Source organism: Dasypus novemcinctus, chromosome 23 (assembly GCF_030445035.2).
Source record: "Dasypus novemcinctus isolate mDasNov1 chromosome 23, mDasNov1.1.hap2, whole genome shotgun sequence".
NCBI lineage: Eukaryota > Metazoa > Chordata > Mammalia > Cingulata > Dasypodidae > Dasypus > Dasypus novemcinctus.
The window spans coordinates 69,524,106-69,544,636 of record NC_080695.1 but is presented as its reverse complement, the minus strand read 5'-3'; the positions used below and the strand labels follow the sequence as shown (position 1 = coordinate 69,544,636).

The 20,531-nt window shown below is 53.9% G+C and overlaps 1 protein-coding gene across 1 annotated transcript in view; it reads right to left on the bottom strand.

Annotated features, from left to right (window-relative positions):
• Positions 1 to 9,426: 9,426 nt before the first annotated feature.
• The window catches only part of CREBBP (CREB binding protein), a 155,200-nt gene continuing 144,095 nt past the window's right edge, over positions 9,427 to 20,531 (bottom strand). Inside the window, exons 28-31 of the mRNA XM_058286560.2 lie at positions 20,073 to 20,240; positions 15,308 to 15,469; positions 14,624 to 14,905; positions 9,427 to 12,617 (exon numbers count right to left, since the gene is read on the bottom strand). Coding sequence (XP_058142543.1) covers positions 10,470 to 12,617; positions 14,624 to 14,905; positions 15,308 to 15,469; positions 20,073 to 20,240 — 2,760 coding nt within the window. The 3' untranslated portion in view covers positions 9,427 to 10,469. The remainder of the gene's footprint in view (positions 12,618 to 14,623; positions 14,906 to 15,307; positions 15,470 to 20,072; positions 20,241 to 20,531) is intronic.

Sequence of the window (20,531 nt, the reverse complement as noted above, 5' to 3'; positions counted from 1 at the left end):
GGCCTTGGCTATTTGGGAGTTTGGGGGGGGGGGCGGGTGTCAGGGTGACCCCACCACCAACTGGTGTTGGAGAGGCCCTGGGAGGTCTTGGAGGAAGACCTCAACCTAGGGGAGGAGGGTTCTTGACACAGTCAGGAGAAAGAATTCAAGAGCTAGTCAAATAGTAGCAGGAGTATTAAATGTAAAGTGAAAATATTCAAGTTGGGAGTCCGGGTGTGCTTGTATAAGTTGCAGGAGTCGCACCTGCTGGGGCTAGGGGTGCAGCTTTATTAAGGTTGGGCACCCCCCCCTTCTTCCCCCTCCATCTAAATTAGGACTTGGAAGCCCCAACGTTCTCATTGGTCTGCCTTATGCAAGAGAGAGAGAAAACTACAACTCTTTACCACCTCCATATTCCTCAGAGTGGGAACTGTCCAGGGAAGGGGTTGGTGAAGCTTGCAGTGGTCAGGTGATGGGTGGGTGCCTTCCAGCATTACACTTTGGGCCCTAGGCCTTGGGCGGGTGATTTTCCACTGTGGTTAGGTACTGTCTGGTGGTGATTTTCCTTTGCTCCTCCAACTTGGCTGAGTTATCTTCCTTCTATCTTTCCCTACCTCACAACCACCACCAAGTTCCTGCAACAGAGAAGAGGAACGTAGTATGGGCAGATTTGGATGGAAAGAGCAGCTCTCTTAACTGGGCAACTCCAGCAGTCTCCCAGCTGGCCCCCTGCCCACGCTCTACAGTGGCAGTCAGCATCACCCCATGGTTTTCTAGCACACTTAGAATCAATTCCAAACTTTTACTGCCTCAGTGTGCAGGCTCTGCCTAACCTGACCCCTGCCTCAATCCCCAGTGCTTTCTAGGATTCTCTTCCTCCCTCACCCTGCCCCAGACAAGCTGAGCCTCTCCAGGAAGAGCTGTCACCAGGATGGCCTCATCGCCACTCCCTGGGACATGGAAGGGTCTCAGTCGCACTTTTCATTTATTTTTCACTCCAGTCAGGAAATCATTTCTTTTTGACAGCTGATACATTGGTTGATGGGGCAATATATCTGGCCTGGGGAGGACTTTGGGGAAGCAGAATTTGGTAAAGGGAGGAGGGAAACCTGGACTTCAGTTAAGGATGGGACCTCTGCAGAGACCTTTGCTAATACAAAGCAAAAATGGGTTATTTTCTCCCGATGTGTCTTGAAAGCCACTTCCCGAGGCACCAGGGTTTCAAAGAGAGAAAGAGTTTATTTGGTTGTGCAACCAAAGGAGCACAATGGCCTCATGGCCCATAACTGCTTCCCTGATCTGCAGAAATTCTAATGTTTTATAACATCGGGTACGAATGAATAATTGGGGTGGAGCTGGACACAGTTCCCTCATTAATAAACATTAAAGGCTGGACAAGACGGGGGTGGACCCCAAGCCAGGGAGAGCCACAACGTTATAATCGTTATCAGAGATCACGGTTCTAGACTAGGAAAGTACAGAGTACAGGTCAGTCCCAAGATATTCCGTAAACAGGAGGGTGGAACAGTTACCAACCCAATAGTAGGATCCACAAGGGTGAGCCTAAGCCATGAACTAGGGTAAACTCAGTCTAGAATCATCATCGAAAAGGTAAGCATACACAAGGGTGAGGTTAAGTCTAGAGTAACCATAAACAGGAGTGAGACCACTCTAGCTTCGGTAATTGAGGTATTGCATTTATGTAATGATTTAAGTCATAATTACTTGTTAATTCTTAGCCCTCAGTTACGTTGTGGAGGGCAGGAGCTCTAGAGCGGACCAAGGTTCCAGAAAAACCTACAGGGCCTTCTGTCCTTCCTCTCTTGGCCCATGGTCTTCAGAGACAAACTCTTAGCCACAGGTCCTTGTAGTCCTGGGTTCTCTGTTAGCCTAGAGAACTGTGGCTTCTGGGGGTGCCCAGGGGTCAAAGCCATACCTTGAGGGGGCCACAGGCAGGTTTCAGTCCAGGCCCTGCACAGACAGAACACGGAAGGAGGGAAAACTGATGAGATGCAGAAGTACTCGAGTTGAATTAATGGAGGCTGACCAGGTTGCTCATTTCTTTGTTTAGGGCACCAACTCCTGGGTGAACTTCTCCCCTCAGCAGGCAATGTCCTGGGGGAACCCCAGGAGAGGGGTCTCATTGCTGAAAGATACTTCTCGTTCCAGAAAGGTCCAGGGATGATGTTTTTTTTAACCCGGGTTCACGGACCCTCTCATAAAGCAACTTACTTTTTGAAGCCAAAAAATGGGGGTGACAAGAAAAGGATCTTCCAGACAGCCCCACAGACTTTGGATATTGTCTGAACGCTGTTCTATAATTGTCTTCGTGCGCAGGCTTCAGAGCAAGGCTTTTTCCCCAGGCAGATGTTACAGCCCATGCTGGGAGAAGGGCAGCTGTAGCTTGGAGAGCCTTCAACCTTCAGCTTCCCCTGTGCTTGTGAGCCGTCAAAGCTTTCCAATTCAGAGATGCAGCCATGACCTGGTGACACCTGCACAGGGTTTCATCCTTTGTAAGACTTAGATGCCACGTCAGCATGGGGCCAGTGGAAACCTAGGATTTTGTACTTAGTAGGTTTGATGAATGCCACTCCCCTGCTAGCTTAAAAGACCTGCCCAAGGCAACTCAGCTCTGGTGGCTGGAAGCCTGGCCCTGACTCCCACTTGCACATGCTGAGGCCGCAGGTAGGATCCAGCATGGAGTCGGGTGCAACCACTTAGCAGGACCTGGCAGGTGGGGGTGGGCTGGCGGGAGGGGATTGGAAGGCCTGGGATGAATGGAACATTGGAACATTTCTAATGTCACTGGAAAACTTGGAGTCGTTTTTTTCCAAACCAGCTTTGTTCTGTGTTGCCAGTGGACATTCTGCTCCCACCCCATTTTTTTGGTTACGGTTAAAATATACCTTTCAATTTCCCATTTAACCATTTATAAGTGTACAGTGCAGTGGTATTGAATACACAGTGTGTAAACATCACCACTATTCCCAGAAGCTTTTCATCATCCCAAATGGAAACTGCCCATTAAGCAATGACTCCCCATTTCCCCACCCCCCTCTGGTTACCGCTATTTTATGAATTTGCCTATTGTAGAGGGGAAGAGTAAGGGGAAGAGTATTTGTCCTGTTGTGTCTGGCTCAGTTCACTAAGCCTAATGCTTTCGAGGTCCGTCCCTGTCGCAACGTGTCTCAAGCCTTCATTCCTTTTTAGGGCTGAATAATATTCCATTGTCTGGATAGTCCACATTTTGTTAATCCATTCATCTGTCCATGGAGGCGAGTCGTTTCCACCTTTTGGCAACTCCGAATAATGCTGCTGTGAGCATTGGTGGACAAGTATCTGTGAGTCCATTTTCACTCCTTTTGGGTATATACCTAGCACTGGAATTGCTGAGTCATTTGGTAATTCTGTGGTGAAATTTTTGAGGAGCCGTCAAACTGTTTTCCACAGAGGCGACATCACCTGACATTCCCACCCGCACTGCACAAGAGGGTCCAGTTTCTCCACATCCTTGATTTTTTTATAACAGCCACCCTAAGGACCTCTCACTGTGGTTTTTGACTTGCATTTTCCTAATGAGCAGCTTTTCATGAACCTCTTGGCCATTTGTATATCTCTTTAGGAGTGGCCATTCACTTTTTTCTTTTTTGTTTTCTTTTTAAGGCTTTTTTTTTTTTTTAGGTACCAGGGCCAGAGATTGAACCCCAAACCTCGTACATGGAAGCCAGCACTCAACCACTGAGCCATATCAGCGCCCGACCTGTTTTTTTTTTGCTTGTTGTTTGTTTTTAGGAGGCACCGGGAACTGAACCTGGGACCTCCCATGTGGGAAGCAGGCGTTCAGCCACTTGAGCCACAGCCGCTCCCCTTTACTTTTAATCCAACCACGTGCACCCAGGCAGCCCCGCATTCTGCAGGCTGCACGGACCCCACAGCCAAACCCCGCATTCTGCAGGCTGCACGGACCCCACAGCCATACCCCACATTCTGCAGGCTGCACGGACCCCGCAGCCATACCCCGCATTCTGCAGGCTGCACAGACCCCACAGCCATGCCCCAGGCCCCACGCGCTGCATAGGGCGACCTTTCTCTGTTCTTGGCTCCTACAAAGCATCTCCTACAGTCAGGCCGGCCCCCTGGGGTAGCCCAGGGCTGCCCCCTCCCTGACTGGGACCATACAGAGCCAGGTTGAGTCTGGGTCCGCCCCGAAGTATCCCCAGAGGGGCTTGGCGGGACAGCTCTGGCTCCCAGGCCACCCTCACCCCTGTGTTCATCACTGGAGCCTTCCGCAGGGGGCCGATTGGTGAACAGCCCTCAGGGGGTGTTTTGAAAGGTGCCTTTAGGTGACTTCTGGCCTGACAAAGAGCCCAGATTCCTTTTTCTGTCCCAGCTTGTGGATGAGCTCACTCAAATGCATGAATCCACAACGTCCACCAAATCGGAAGGCTCGTGCACATTGCTTCCGGTTAGGCAGACGGCGAGACCGGAGCTGATCTGACTCCACACCTTCCTTCTGTGGGCCTGGGTGGGGGCAGCCGATGGCTCTGAATTCCTAGAGCCGCCATTTAAACCCGGACCCTTGGAGGAGATGGGGAGGTTGTCAGGGAGGAGCAGGGGCGCTGCCGCTATAGGCTCCTTCCTGGCCCCACCGGGCTTCTGGAAGCTGCAGGGCCCGCTCCTCCCGCCTCCCTCCTGGACTCAGGGACAGAGGGGGCTGCCGTCTGTTGGGACTGCACATGGCAGCCTGGACACAAGGTACAAAAGCCAAGGCTTGTGCTTGCAGAGGCCCTGGGTGCTCCTGAGTGCCAGCCCTGTGGCCCCCGCAGCCTGCGGCCTACGAAGCAGAGAGGAGAGCTCGCCACCACCCTAGCGCCGGGCAGGAGAGACGCTCAGTCTCGCCTCGTTTTACTCAGGGGTGCCGAAGAGCGTGTCCAGTATGCGGCCAACTCGGCGAGGGGCTGGCCGGCGGAGCAGGTGCCTCTGCCACACCGCGAAGGCTGCTTTGAAAAGGCAGCTTGACTCCCTTCTGTATTTTCTTGGTGATCCTCAAGTTTTCACAAATGATCTTTATGCTAAAAACACCAGAGGGCATTTTGCAACATCCACTTGTCCCCCTGGGCAAACAAAACGGCCAGGGATCTCTTTCAGGGCTGCAGAGGGTTTTGAGCCCTCTGGGACCGTCTGCCCGCCCTTGGCCCTCCCAGCCTGACTAGTCTGTCGCAGACAGACTCCAGCCACATTCTATTCAAGGACATAAGGAAGGGCAGGGAGGCCCCTGAGGACTGGGGGAGCGGGTTCCCGGTGGGATGAACACCGGGAAGAGGGCCACAGAACCACTTGGCCAAACCCCCTCTTTTATCATGAACATTAGAACAAAAGCCAATTAGAAGTCGACGTGGCTGGTCCTCGGCCCCCTTGGCCTCGCTGCTCGGCGGGGTCCTGCGCCAGCAGCCCTGGCCTCGCTTGGGAGCTTGCTAGAAACACAGACTCCCAGGCTGGGCCCCACCCCCACAGAATCGGAGTTTCAGCCAGATCCCGGCTATGTGACGTACACGTGCAAGTTTGAGAAGCATCAAGAAAACAAGTATGTGTGTTCTTAAACCCTACGCCCGACACCATTATCAGCCCTTGACAGAGACGGCTCCCTGTTTCGAGCACAAATTGGGCTCGGGGGCCCCCAACCCACCCGGCCCCTTCGTCTGGTAACTGTTTCTACAGGTGGAGTTCTTGGAGGGTTGTGGCTCAGCGCCACGCAGGCGGCTGCTTAGTTCAGCGGGTCCTAGAAGCATCACGGAGGGATTCCTCAAATTCTTCTCTGGGGGGAAAGGGCTGCAGCTCAGTGCCCACTCGCTGCCCTCTTGTCTCGGGAGGCCCCCGTTGTCTCCTTGCCTGGTGAACTAGAGCCTGGTACTCCAGCGAGAGCCGGGCCGGCTCCCGTGCAGCGCGCAGCCAGGGCGGAGGACAAGGCAGGCGGCATGCGCATGAGATACAGGGAAGCACCTGGCCGTGGCAACCCCAGGAATGCACCTCAACCACCCTCTAGACTCTGCGGACAGGTTCCCCCGAAGCCCCTGTGGGTGCAGATTCTCACCCCGTTTGGACCGTCCCCTAAACGACACCATGTCCCTTGAGCAGTCTGGGTGGCACTGCTGCGCCCGTATAGATTTAACCATTAGTTTACAAAGAGGCTTCCCTTTGTGCTGGCCCAGAGCCGAGGGGAAACAAGCCGAGACTGGAGCACCCACTCAAGCACCCTGGCCCTCAGGCAGGGGCGGGAGGTGGATGAGGGCCACTCAGACCACCCGTTTGGACGCCATGGGCACTGGGGTCACTGTCACTGGCAATGTTTCCTTTTCTCTGCTGCCGAAGTTAGCCAGTGGGCACCAAACCAGGAGGGCAAGTCCCAAATAATCAGACCTAAGTTGCCACTTACCATCTAGGCCATGTTTGAGGGGCTCTGGGTCATAGCCCAATTCCAGCTCCTGATTTCAAGGTGAACTTTGGGGTCAGGATGGGAGGGTAGGGGGCAGTGCTCCAGGCTGGAAGGACACGGTGGTGGCCCTCCTGGAGCACGAGGCTCAAGGCCCGGGCTGGACCGTCCAGCTCTGCCCCTCAGCCTGGCCACTCACTGCTTGCGCCGGCTACCCAGCTGCCTGCCCGCCTCGGGTCAGGGTAAAGGAGTCCGCACACGTCACTTAAACAGCGCTTGTGGCGTGCTATAATCCTCCCACCGCTCCACTTTCCTATTCAGAGGAGCAAAGGGAGTCGAGGCACAGGGCCCTGGTGTGGCGGTGCCCTCAGCATGGACCCCTGGCACCTCCACAGCCAGCCCACGACCGTGGGGCTGATCTCTCAATCCAGTCTCTTCCCAATCCCCTTAAACAGCTGCTAACACGTTCTTAATCCAATTGTTTTCCAGCTGTCAGTTCCTTTGGGTTTTTCAGTGTAGGGTATTAATTTAACAGAGCGATACCATAATTGGTAGAGTTCTGGTAAATCCCCTATACAAACATGTGAATACATTGAAACCACCATTTTATAAACAATGAAGATAACTGCAAAGCATTTTCATGTCCTCATGCATGATCAGGAGTCTCCTTTGCTGGCCTGGGCACTATAATTTGCTTAAAAGTTCCAATTCCTTTTAAATCTTGTAATTGACCCGCCCATCCCCACTGTTTTCTTATGTATAAAACGACACAAGCATCACACGTGACGTGAACACATGCCACCTGGGCAAGCTCAGTACGCCTTGACGATGCGAGATGGGCTGAGGTCATGGTCCTCCACTGCCCTGGGGGCGACACTTCCATCAAGGTGGTGTGGCCTGAGTGTCACCTCTGCACAATGTGGCCTTGCTGATGCACTTCCTGGTAGCATCCTTGCTGCCAACACCCAATCATCCTTTCGATGAAAGGAGATTTTTAAAAATAGTGTTAGTTTACATTCCCATGGAGTGCTAAAAGCACATTTTGGCCCAAATGAAATCTTTGGTTCCATTTTATAGCAGTCCAAAGGAGCAGAAAGTTACATGTCTTCAACTCAAGGCACTGGGAGAAGCAGAAGCCTCTCTGCCTCATGTAATCCAGAGATTTCATTCCCCTTCTCAGTTTCTGACATGTTAGGATTTCAAAAACACAAATACACACACTAGACAAACGCAATTCAGCACCTTCAATGTTGGAATGACTAATGGCCAAGCTAATTCTAAGGGTCTTTAGCCAATTGGAACCATCTTTGAATCCAAGCAGTTTTACCAGCTTTTATTATAAACACCAGCACATTTCAAGTTTCCTCTTTTTGATCACAAATATAGCACTTTTTTCTTCTCCTTTTAAGTATACAGCATGAGATACAGCATCACGGCTTTCCAGCTTTCTTACAGAAGTTTCCTTACGACCAGCTTAGGGTTTGTACTGTGTCCACACCCTCAGCCCCGTCCTTTGACATCTTGATTGCTTCAGGCAGCTATGGGATGTGGAATCCGGAAAGGGCAACACAAAGTTCTGAACTCTGGAAAACCTGAAAAAGTTGCTCTTTATTGAACACGTTAAAGACTGCACGCCTGGGAGAGCACCACACTGAGCGCGCGGACTTGGCGCAGCTCCTTCGGGGCCACAGCGGGCCAGCAGCGGCTCACTCCCTTCTCTTCTTGACAAGGACGTGGGGCTTTCCGCCTGGTGGAAGAGGTGACCCTGGAGAGGAACACAACGTGCAGGGCCCGAGCAAGCTGGGCATGGACAGCCAGGTTTTCTTTGGAGGGCCCTGGTCTTGCGGTCCCTTTCCTGGGATGAGGCATGGATGGGGGTGGGCTGGGGACGGGGTGGGGGCAGATGGTGGACTTCTTACCTGATGCGTATCTGGTTTAATTAGTCTACATTATTAAAATAAACTCAAGATACAAAACCCCACGTTAAAACTAATGTACCCTTCCAATTTCTTAGAAAGTTTCCTCAAATTGATTCTAAAATCAAGTATTCTGAAAATATCTCTGTGAACCATAGAGCCTAAAGGGAGATGCTTTGGGCCATGATTTTTAAATTTACCACCACCACACCCCAATCTACTCCGCCCTCTGGTTTGGGGACTAGGAGTAACAGACACTGGATTCAAGTCACTTGTCCCCTGCGGGCGGCAGACCAGAGGCCATCAACTTCCGCTGTCCTGTTGGCAGCCCTGCGGAGATGGATGTGATCTTTATGGCATCCATGAACTCAAGTGCCACCACTCGCCAAGGGCGCCTGAAGTGGCCAGGAGGGGAGTGCAGGTGTCCCTGAGCTGGAGACCTTTCCTAACAATGCTGGAGACTGGCGACCAGTGCACAAATGTGACTGCCCCACAAGTGGCTGTCATCAGCCTCCACTCGGGCAGCACCTTGCCTCGATTTTCTACAGAATGGTGGACATTCAATGGCCAGAGCTACAGGAGGACATGCTGGAAGGCGGAGCTTTTCCTGCCTGAACCCATGTCTTTGGGGAGAAGCCAGCAACCACTTCCAGTGCCCAGAGCACCTTTGCATCAATTCTGGAGTTTGTAGAGAGGAAAGGGGAAGGGGCTGCTGCCTGAAAAATCTGCAGGAAGCTCTCCCTACTCTGGTTCGAAGTAGGGAGGCTGCCCTAAGAAGAAGGGAAGGCAGAAGAAGGAAGTGGACCGGAAGCCACGTGCTGTTTGAGATCAATTTGCACCGCTTAACTTTGGGGGTGAAATTCACCTGTGAGCATGACGCATGGGGCCGACGGGGACTTGGCTACCTGCGCCCCACCTCTGGAAAGAAGGCCTCCAGGCTTTCCCGGCTGCCACCCAAGTCTTGCCCCCAAGACCAGTGCCCCAGGCTCTCCTCTCCAAGTGAACAACCAGAATCTTACAAAGAACAGACTCCAAAAAATATATATAAATAAATAAAAACCTTAAACATTCTTACATGAATCTTAAAGAACAGAATACATGTTAAAAACTTCAGTAATTTATATCAATTTTCAGCGGTACTTTATATATACAATGGGGGAAAAAAAAACACATGCATAGTCCAAATACAATGTTGAAAACAGCATTTTCATAACAAAAAACCCCGAACACTAAGTGTTAATACCATGTACATGAATTCAAGAAGGACCACCCTTTTTGTCTGTTGCACACAGTTTATTTAACAATATGATATAAGAAATGAGTTGGTACGTTACCATTCTATACAGTGATTGAATCTTCTTGAATTTTCTTATTTATAGTAATTATAGCGCTTGCATGATTTACACTAGAATTGCTTTTCCTCATTTCAAGTTTCACAAAGAAGAAAGAAAAGAATGCTTCTTCTCTATTAACATTAGCATGGTCTAAGAGAGTGATCATCCCTATGTTTTGTCTAAAACCAGTTTTATCAGAGAAACAAAGCAACAATTTCTACATCTGCAAGACAAGAGTTTGGCTTAAGCCAGTATGTATAGCTAGATGTGTGGGTGTGCGCGCGTGTGTGCACACAGGAGTCAGCGCCTATCGTCCAGGGGTAATACTTGGAGAACGCCCACAGAGTTCACTATAGAAAAAAAATCTTCCCGCAACGTCAGAAAGTTATCGGGATACATTATAAGCTTGCATTATTTCGGGAATCAGTTTCTGAATATTATTTTTTTCTTCTCACTTTTAAACATAAATGTTTAAAGTCTTGAAAATACAAATAAAAAATATGAATATAATGAACTTGTTTTTCCCATTAAAAAAAGCCATGAGTCACCAGCAATGACAAAAAGAATCCAAACAAAACCCCCCTCCCCCCAAACAAAACAAAACAAAACAAAACAAAAAGAGAGATCAGATATTTAAATCAACTGGTTTTTAACAAAAAAATATATTCTTTGTATTGTTTCTTTAAACAGCAATCCATCCTTCCAGGGCTTGGAAGTAGCGGTTCCATCTAGGAGGAAAAAGAACCTAGATGCCTGGGTTTTCAGTACAAAAGGTCCAAGGACGTGAAGGGGAAAGCGATGCTCTCAATGCTACAAACCCTCCACGAACTTCTCTAGTGTGTCTCCTGTGGCGTCACCGACCAGGGACAGTTCACTGGACAGCGCGCTCCGATTGGGGGTGTTGAGCTGTGGCAGCATTGCACTCTGTTCGGGGTTCCCCAAGTGTCCCTGATCGATGGAGCCGGCCATGGGGACCGCGAGTCCTGGGTGGGGGGAACCAGTCTGGGGAGAGACGTGGTGTGGCGACGGCTGGGGCTGTATCCTCGGTGACGGGCTGGAATGTGGTGGCTGGGACTGGGGCCGCGGAGACTGGACGGGGGCTGGAGAGCGCACCTGGTTACTAAGGGGCGTGGCTATCTGCTGGCTGGGGAGATGAGGCGCCTGCGGCTGTCCTGAGAGCATGTGCTGCTGGGGGCTCATGGGGTTCGGCTGGCCGGGGGACCCCATCTGCTGCTTCATCTGCTGCTGCTGCAGAATCCGCTGCTGCAGGGCCTGCTGGATGTTGGGGGTGCTGTCTGCACCCAGCCCTGGCTGCCCCAGCTGGCCCAGCTGGCCCATCTGTGCCGCCATCTGGCCCATGGAGCCACCCTGGATGGGGAGATGCTGCTGCATGCGCTGCTGCTGCATGGCTGGGGGGTAGCCTCCGGGTCCCTGAGGCTGCTGGAACTGGCCGTGCCCTGCCAGGCCCCCCGCCATGCCGGCACTCCCTTGCTGCTGCTGTTGCTGCTGCTGCTGCTGCTGCTGCTGTTGCTGCTGCAGCAGCTGCCTCCGCAGCATCTCTCTGTACTGTGGGTTCATACTCGCCATGTTGGGGCTGTGCCCTGTGTTCAGGATGCTCAGGGCCTGGCCCTGGGGGTTCAGGCTGCCCATGGCCTGTGGCTGTGGCGGGACACTGGGTCTCGGCACACCGGCCTGCATGGTGCCCAGGTTCTGCAGGCCGGGCTGGGCATGCATGCTGGGCTGGGGCTGCAGGCCGGGCTGCGCCTGGAGGCCGGGCTGGGGCTGCATCCCAGGCTGGCTGGCCACGTACTTGGCTGTGCGCTGCTTGATGAAAGCTGCCATGAGCTGGGGGTTTGACTTGAGGATGTTCAGCACTTGCTGCTGCTGCTGCGGAGAACTGGGGGACTTCAGGGTCCGCAGCAGGTCCTGCAGGGCACTGGGCGAGATGCTCCTGGGTGGCTGCACACTGGGCATCCTGGGTCCAGCCACGGCCGGCTGGGCCTGCATGGACAGCACAGGCCGCGGCATGCCCGGCATCGGCTGCTGCTGGGGCAGGGGCGCCTGCTGCCACTGTCCGGGGGGCATGTTGGCCACGACAGGCCCGCTGACCTGGCTGGGCCGGGGCACGTTCAATCCCACAGGCGCCATCTGGCTGACAGGGGTCACCATGCCCGTGCGCCCCGGGGGCATGCCATTGTTGATGTTGACTCGGTACAGGTGCTGCTGCTGCTGGGCCTCGCGCTCAATCTGCCGGGCGGCTTCCACCGCGGCCGGAGGGGGCTGGGCGGGGGGCGGGGGGACCGGCACCTGGCTGGTGGGCTTCCCAGCGGACACCGTCGTGGGGGGCTGAGTCCGGGCCACGCTGGGGAAGCCGGCTGGTGACATGCTCACAGGCGAGGGCTGGGGCTGGGCGGGGGGCTGCGGCGTCTGGGGCGTGCTGGGCTGCTGCGTGGGGGTCCCGGGAGGGGCTGAGGTAGGAGAAGGCAGACTCTGCTGAGGCACGTTGCGGGTGTTCATGGTGGCCATGCGCCGGCGCATGAGCTGGGCCTGCTGCAGGCGGTGCTGGATCTGCTGCTGGCGGAGCTTGTGTTTGATGTTGAGGCAGAAGGGCACGGGGCACTTGTTCTCCTGGCAGTGCTTGGCGTGGTAGCAGCAGAGGGCGATGAGCTGCTTGCACACGGGACAGCCGCCGTTGGTCTTGCGCTTGCAGCCCTTGGTGTGCTGCACGACCCGCTTCATCTTCTGGCAGGATGGCAGGGAGCAGTTGGCATTCCGGCACTGGCAGGCGTGCACCAGGGACTGGATGCAGCGCTGGATGCTCAGGCGCCGGGACTCCTGGGGGCTCTTGGACTGCGGCTCGCCCTGGCTGCCCCCCTCGTCGTCCAAGCCCAGGCCCCACTTGACCATCTTGTGGCTGTGGCTCTTGGTGTTGTAGCAGTTGATGCAGAGGTCGTAGTCCTTCAGAGGAGGAAAGCAGGCGAGTCAGCGTCAGCCCATGGCCCGGCCCCTCCCTGCCGCTGGCTGTTGGGTCTGTGCTCAGGGAGAGGGTAGCAGACGGCAAAAATGCCCACCCCCTGCATGCCTGCACTTCTGCGGACGTCTCCCCTGTGCGGATGACCCCAAAGACCCCCTTCTCTGGCTCCTCCCTCTAGCCTCCAGCTCCTGGGCGTGCTCCTCCCGCCCAGGCTGCACTTCCCTCCTGCCCTGGAAGCTCATCCTAAGCGGGTGCAGGTGCACACGTGGGGCCTACAAAAGGGGGCGTGGCTTCTCAGGGAGACAGGAAGTGAGGGAACAGATGGGAGTCCCAGCCCCACGTGCTCAACATGATCACTTTCCTTCCTTCCTGTGACCACGAATCTCACCTATGCCTATGACACCCCATCCTCACATCTTGGATTGTGACAGTAATGTCTAAAGAAAGTCTGTAACGGAACTGCTTTCTCCAAAGCATCACCCTCAAGAGCTGCTGTCTCACGAGCCTCCACAGGGAGCCCCTGCTCCTCCCTCTTCTCCTGGGCTGCTGTGGGGCTGCCCTGTGCTTCTTGGGGCAGCACCCATGGCTCTCCTTCCAATCTGCCCTGCAGGAGGCTGGGAGAAGCTCCCTCAGGAAGGGGCTGATAGGGTGACCATCCTGGCATGAAGGAATTAGAAAGGGGCAAAAGGAGGCTGGACAAGTTCGCAAACAAAGAAGGGAGGTGTCAGAAGGCCATAACGCAGGGGGAAAAGGAAGGGCCTCCGAGGCACAGGGGCGCACAGCCTGTACAGGGGCGCACTGCCTGTACAACGCACCTTGCCTTTCCCCCTGAGACCAAGAGAGCCGCTCCTGTCCAACACAGGATGATAGAGACTGCCCTGGAAGGCCCGCTGGCAAGCTGCAGTTAGGGTGGCAGGAAGGAGGTGCCACCCATGTCTGGGACCCCAAGCCTGCCTGGAGGAGGGAGGGAAGGGACAGCCCGACGGTGGCCTTCCGCATCTCTCACAGGCCAGGCCCTCGCTGGAGGGCGCCATGACCGTGCAGTTCCCTTGAAATCCGTGACAAGTTGGAATTCAAAACAAAACCTTAATGACCCTGCCCCCTCCCATGCCTGTCCTCAGAGGAGCTGCAAGGCATGCGCTTGCCCCATGCTGGCTGTCTCCAGGGTGAGAGCACAAGCCTTCTGCCTGGTGTGATGTCATCCCGAAAGCCAGCGCTCACAGCCCTCCACCAGCCCACCAGCATCTCCCCACTTCCCCTGGAGAGCGGCTCTCCTGCCAGCAAGCCAGTCCTGCGCCTCACACACACCCTGCTCAGTCCACAGGTGACCTCCACGGGTCACACAAGCTGAGGGGGGAGCCTGCTTCTTGCTCACTCATCTTTGGCTCTCTGGTGTCTTTGCCTGGCATCATACATACAGTGAAAACCCAGTGAATGAAGAGTTTCACTTAATTCTCTCACTATCTCAAAATAGCAACCAGACAACCAACACCTCTCTGAGGGGAGAGTGTCTACAGAAAGCCTTTTTTTTCTTTTCACTATTTTAAAAAGAAAGTACTGGGGATCGAACCCAGGACCTCCTAGATGGGAAGCAGGCGCTTAGCCACTGAGCTATATCTGCTCCCCAGTGAATGCTGGTTTTTTCATTCGTTTTGTTTTTAGGAGGTATAGGAGATCAAACCCGGGACTTCGTACATGGGAAGCAGGCGCTCAACAGCTGAGCTACATCCACTCCCCTAGACGATTTTCTATTTGGTCCTTTTTTCCACTGAAAAAGGGTATTTAATTGTTCAACCCAAAATGCTCTTTTCTGCCCACAGCGAATGTGCAGAGTGGACAGGCCTGTAAGCAGCTAGCGCGCCCCACAGCCTCGGACACCAACTCGTCTGCCCAGCAGAAGCCACGCTCTGTTGGGAGTTCCTGTCAAGGTGCAGGAACCCCTGTGAGCCAGGCAGGCAGCCACATGGGACGAGCAGCCAGCAGCGCCTACCTCGCACACGGTGCAGTGCCAGCGTGTCTCCACGTGGTGCTTGCACTCGTTGCAGGTGTACACGAAGCGGTCCTGCCCCTGGGTGTGCAGCTCCACCAGCATGCAGAGCGTGGACCACTTGGAGCGGCGCAAGGAGGAAAACTCCCAGTGCTTGTCTCGAGCGAGCGTGAGGAAGGCATCACGCCCATCCATGAGGTCGCAGCTGAGCAGGGGGTCGGGGTCAACGATGGGGGGCAGGGTGTTGATGACAGGCCCAGCGTGGAGGTGGATCACAAAGAAGACCTAGGGGAAGAGCGGCAGAGCAGTGCGTCAGCCCAGCAGAGGCAGCTGTGGGGGCTGAAGGAGGGGCCGCCCTGCAGCCCCAGGTCCGGCACCTGCGGCCCAGGAGGGTCCATGCTCCCTGCAATCAAACTCGATTTTAAACACACTGCCTGGGGGATCCCGCCAGCCAGCTCTGACCTCCAGAGGTGCCTGCTCCTCTGCCACAGCCTGGTAGAGATGCACAAGATGTGTCTGCCTGCACGGTGAGCAGCAGGACAGATGGCCACAATGCTCTCGCGCACCTGTTGGCTACAGGCAGTGCTACTGCTACTCAGCAGCTGCTCTTGCTTTACCCTGCGACCCTGCGGGGACCTGAGGCAGGGCCTGGCAGAGGACCCCCCTCTCCCACCCGCCATGCTCTACCTCTTTGTGCTTCTCCATGGTGGCATAGAGCTTCTGCGACAAGTCGTTGGACACATTGGGCATGCTGGGCTTCTTCTTGTTGGCTCGGCTGATGCTGCTTTTATTCTTGTTGGTTTTCTTGTTGTTCTTTTTCTTGGCATTCTTGCTGTCACCCTGACTGCCCTGCAACAATAAACAAAGTTGTCAGACAAGCCCGGCCTCCTGGACCCACACGGTCATCAAGCTGGGGTTCCCAGCTGCCAAGTCACGGGGGCTCCAGGAAGCCCAGGCTAAGGCAGGGTGCCCCTGGGCACCTCATCTCTGATCTGCACGGGCCGCAGCCGGGTTATAGACATGCTAGTAACCTTAAGAAGCAGCTGCTCAGGAAAGGGGATGAGAAGAGCAGCAGAGGCAGGCCTGGGCAAGAAGCACTGGGTATGGCGGCGAAGCACAAATAAAGTGAGGACTGCCTGGATCCTTCTCAGCTCCACATTTTACTACCTCTCATGGGAAAGAAATATCCAGAACACGGAGTTCAGAATCCACTGACTAGAGGAAGTGGAAGCCACTCTCTGTGGTTTCCTGTTACTCTGCCCACGTCACATCCTCCCTTAAGAAAGGCTCCAGACACCCACACTGTGCAGGTTTTCAGGGGGAGACAAGGGAACAGTGCTAGTGGGAGATGGCCCAGTTTGAGGAAGACACCCCTATGCTGTCCCCTGCACGTGCCGCTCAAGCCCAGAATCCACGTCACCCCACACAGGCCCACTCAGGGCAGGACGGCTCCCAGGCCTGGGATCCAACCCGCCAGGCTCTCCTAGGCCTGTAACCCACCATTACTGCTTCAGTAATTTGGCTGATGTCAAAAAGGGTCTCTGTCCTCAGTTAAAAGGTTCCTTTCTGGGAAGAGCTCAGGTCTGTAATTCATTTACACCTCAAGGTGGAAAGAGAACCACACGTGAATTCACTTTTTATGGAGACTCTGGGCACATGAAGAGAGTATGAGCCCAGGGGGAAGGTTTGGCTGCACGTCAGCCCATTCTACTTCCCATAGGGGGCGCCAGCTGGGCACAGTCATAGGGGAGCTGTTCACCCAGCTCAGCATCCTGGCACCTCACGCTTCAGCCCCAACTGCCAAGAAAGAATGTTCTACTCAGAGACCTTCTCGGGCATCCCAAGAGCAATGCAAACTCTGTGGCTTCCCATGGCCCTCACAGCAAAACAAATGGGCAGCCATGTGCAGGCAGGGTGACTTCCCAGGGTTTTTTAACTTCTGCATTTTTGACCCTTTTATCCTGGAGACATTTTGTTTTGAAAACAAAAAACAAAAACAAAAACAAAAACAAAAACAAAAGACAACAGCCGTAAACCCCACTGACGGCCCATGCCCTTAATGCATTGTGACAGAAAGAGCCCCTCGCCTTGGGGTTCCTCCTCCTCAGGCCTGTGACCCCAGTCTCCTTGTGAGAAGGAAACCACAGATCCCAGCCGAGGGGCACCCAACAGAATTCCCAGCACTCCCCAAAACTGTCCAGAACTTTGGATACAAGGGCAGTCGAAGACATCCAGGCCTAGGGAGACATGACTGTGAGCGTCCTGTGGGGTCCTGCATGGGACCGCAGGGGAAGTGGAAGGCAGCAGGGCCCCTAAGCAGGGCTCCCGGCTTAGGGCATGTGGGTACCCTCTACTATCTTTGCAAATTTACTGTAAACTTGAAACTGTTCTATTTTTTTTAATTATGGAAGAAATAATCACTGTGTAAAATTTAGAAAATACAGCCAAATAAAAAGTGAAATAAAGCCCAGAAGTTGTGCAGCCTGGAGCGATTGCATGCTAGTCTTTCCTTCCTGGGCGCGACCCTATGCACAGCCTGTACCTACAATTTTCTTCAGTCTGGATTCCACATGCAAGTTGCATCCTGTTTTTTTGCCCACTCCCTTATTTGAGAACACGACCCTCAATGACAAAGCAGCGCGCCTGCACCCGAGCTGGCCCAGCAGCCGTCCCTGGAAGGCACACACAACCTGGGCTCTGCCCCCTCCGAGCCCTCCCTGAGGTGGGTGTGGGCTGGACACTCTGTGCCCTGCGGGGGGGCTTCTGGGAGTTCAGCAGCTGGGCATAGACCCTTTTCCCTGGGCCAGCGCCCCTTTCTTGAGGCCCTCCTGCCGCCCCTTCACCATCTCGGGCTGCACAGTCTGAGATGGCAAAACCAACCCACCTCCCTCCTGCTGTAAGGCCAAGTTAGCACGGACATTCCACCCAGCTGCCAAAGCCAGCTGAAACACAGCCCTCTCCAAAGATGGGGAGGAAGAGAGCCTTCTCGAGTATTCAATCTCCATTCCCAAGAGAGGACCAGCCATGCTCCAGCGGCAGGACAGCGGATCCTGCCTCTGAAGAGCTCTTCTCAAGAACTGGGGCTACACACACCTGCCACACCCTGGTCTGGAGTCACTGCTTTGCGAGAGGTAAGGGTCGTGCCTTGGAGAGTGACATTGGACAATGCCCAGTGCCAGGCCTGGAGCAGCTACATGAAGCACTTGTGCACTGAGTGTGTGTGACAGAAACAAGGGCTCACACATGCTCACACTCCAGGTGTGCAGCGTGGACGCCATCTGCACACCAACGACCGTTCTATGATGACCCCGAGCCCCCAGCCTTGTGTATGACCACCCACCTCGGTATTCACCTGTCCAAAGCCAATTCCAGCTTCATCCCTGAAACATGTTTAGACTCAGCTGCTCACCCTCAACCAGGGAGGCGTCCCAAAACTCCTGGTTTTCCCTCACTTGCCAGAGACCCACCCCAAGTTCTGGAGCTGCTACTCTCAAAACACACCATGAACTTTTCACTGTGCCCACCACGCAATCCTAACTCAAGCCATCATCACCACTCCCTTGGAAGCCGCAAGAACTGCCTGGTGGGGCTTGCTGCTTCCACTCTTTTAATTAAAAAAAAAAAAAAAAAAAAGATTTATTTATTCCCCCTCCTTGCTGCTTGTTCCTTTTTCTTTTGCTGTCTCTTCTCTGTGTCCATTCACTGTGCATTTTTTTCTGTATCTGTTTCTCTCCCTTTTGTTGCATCATCTTGCTCTGTCAGGTCTCCGCGGTGCACAGGCCAGCTCTGCCTTCACAAGGAGGCCTTGGGATGTGAACCCAGAGCCTCCAATATGGTAGACGGGAGCCCAACTGACTGAGCCACAGCCACTTCCCTGCTTCCACTCTTGCCTATCACATACCCTTCTCTCTCTTGCTTAGAACTCTCTGCACTGCTGGCTTTCTCTTGATCCCACACATGACACTATAGGGGTGGCTTCCTTCTCACCACCCGGACAGACCCTCCCCGAGGTCTCCTCTGTTCTCTACTTTTTTTTTTTTTTATTATTTTTTATTTATTTAATTCCCCTCCCCTCCCCTGGTTGTCTGTTTTCTGTGTGTTTTTGCTGCGTCTTGTTTCTTTGTCCGCTTCTGTTGTCGTCAGCGGCACGGGAAGTGTGGGCGGCGCCATTCCTTGGCAGGCTGCACCCTCCTTCGCGCTGGGCGGCTCTCTTTATGGGTGCACTCCTTGCACGTGGGGCTCCCCTACGCGGGGGACACCCCTGCATGGCACGGCACTCCTTGCGCGCATCAGCACTGCGCATGGGCCAGCTCCACACGGGTCAAGAAGGCCCGGGGTTTGAACTGCGGGCCTCCCATGTGGTAGACGGACGCCCTAACCACTGGGCCAAAGTCCATTTCCCTCTACTTTTTTTTTTTCCCCCAAGGATTTATTTTTTTATTTCTCTCCCTTTCCCTCCCGTCGTCTGCTTTCTCTTGTGTCCATTTGCTGTGTGTTCTTCTGCGTTCGCTTGCATTATCCAGCAGCACTGGGAAACTGTGTCTCTTTTTTATTGCATCATCTTGCTGCATCAGCTCTCCATGTGTGCAGCGCCACCCCTGGGCAGGCTGCACTTTTTTCGTGCGGGACGGCTCTCCTTGCAGGGCGCATTCCTTGTGCATGGAGCACCCCTACACAGGGGATACCCCTGCATGGCACAGCACTCCTTGCATGCGGCAGCACTGTGCATGGACCAGCTCATCACACGGGTCAGGAGGCCTTGGGTATCGAACCCTGGACCCTCCACATGGTAGATGGATGCTCCACCAGTTGAGCCACATCCACTTCCCTGCACTTTCTTCTTAGCTCCTACCACTTGCTAAAGAGAACAGTGTGCATCAATGTGTTGATTTTTTTTCGTTTCTCCTACTAGAACATAAACCCTTCAAGGGCAGGGGTGGGTTTGCTCCATTCACAACTTCAGTGCTCAGGATAGTGCTGGTACACAGGGGGCACTAGTGTGTGCACTGAGGGCACGAGAGAAAAACACCTAAGAAGAGTTGTGGGGGAGGGGCGGGAACAGGGGAGTGTATAACAAGACAAAGGCAGCCTAGCATCCAAGGCTCCTCATTTAGGCCTTCAGTAACTTTTAAAATCTACCAATAGGCTGCTGACCACGACAAAGCCTGCCTCTGTCTTCTGGGCTCCGTGGCAGGACCCCTCCCTCTCTCACCTTTGCCCTGTCTACGCTCTGGCATGCCCTGCCTGCTCCGCAAAGCCTTGCCCAGCCACCTCAGCATCACACCCTGCTTCTGAGTCCCACAGCAAGCATCTGCTCACCTTTCTACTCAAATGCCCAGTCTCCCACCAGATTACGTGTCTCTAGAGCCCACGCATCACTGCGAGCCCAGCGTGGCTCTCCCCACCGACAGCAACAATGGGTGGCAATGAGGAGCAGAAGGAGGGCTGTTACCTCTGTGGTTTCACTGGCTGCAGTGCTCTCTTCTTTTTTCCTCTCTTCTTCCTCTTGTTCCAGCTCCTTAATGCTTTCTTCCAAAACATTGGGCCAGAAATCACCTTCAAAATAGGGCAGTTCCTTGGCACTTGTGAGCCTATCCTCAGTTGCTTGTTTGAAAATGTCCTGAAAAATGAACAAAGCACAGCAGTGAGATGACAGGTGCCTGCAGGGTGCTTCTGGCGAGAGCACGCATGGCATGACCACAAATCTGAGAAGACAGGACATGCTGGATCTCTTGGAAAATAGCTCCGTTGATACTGGTGATGGTGTGCTGCCATGGTATGCGAACGAGAGACCAGATGACTTAAGCAGGCACACGTTACTACCATTTTCAGGTGACCAAGTAAAAATCCTGATATCTGCATGATAAGGCATTTCTGTTTCTTTTAATGCCTTTTTTCTCCTGCCGTCCAA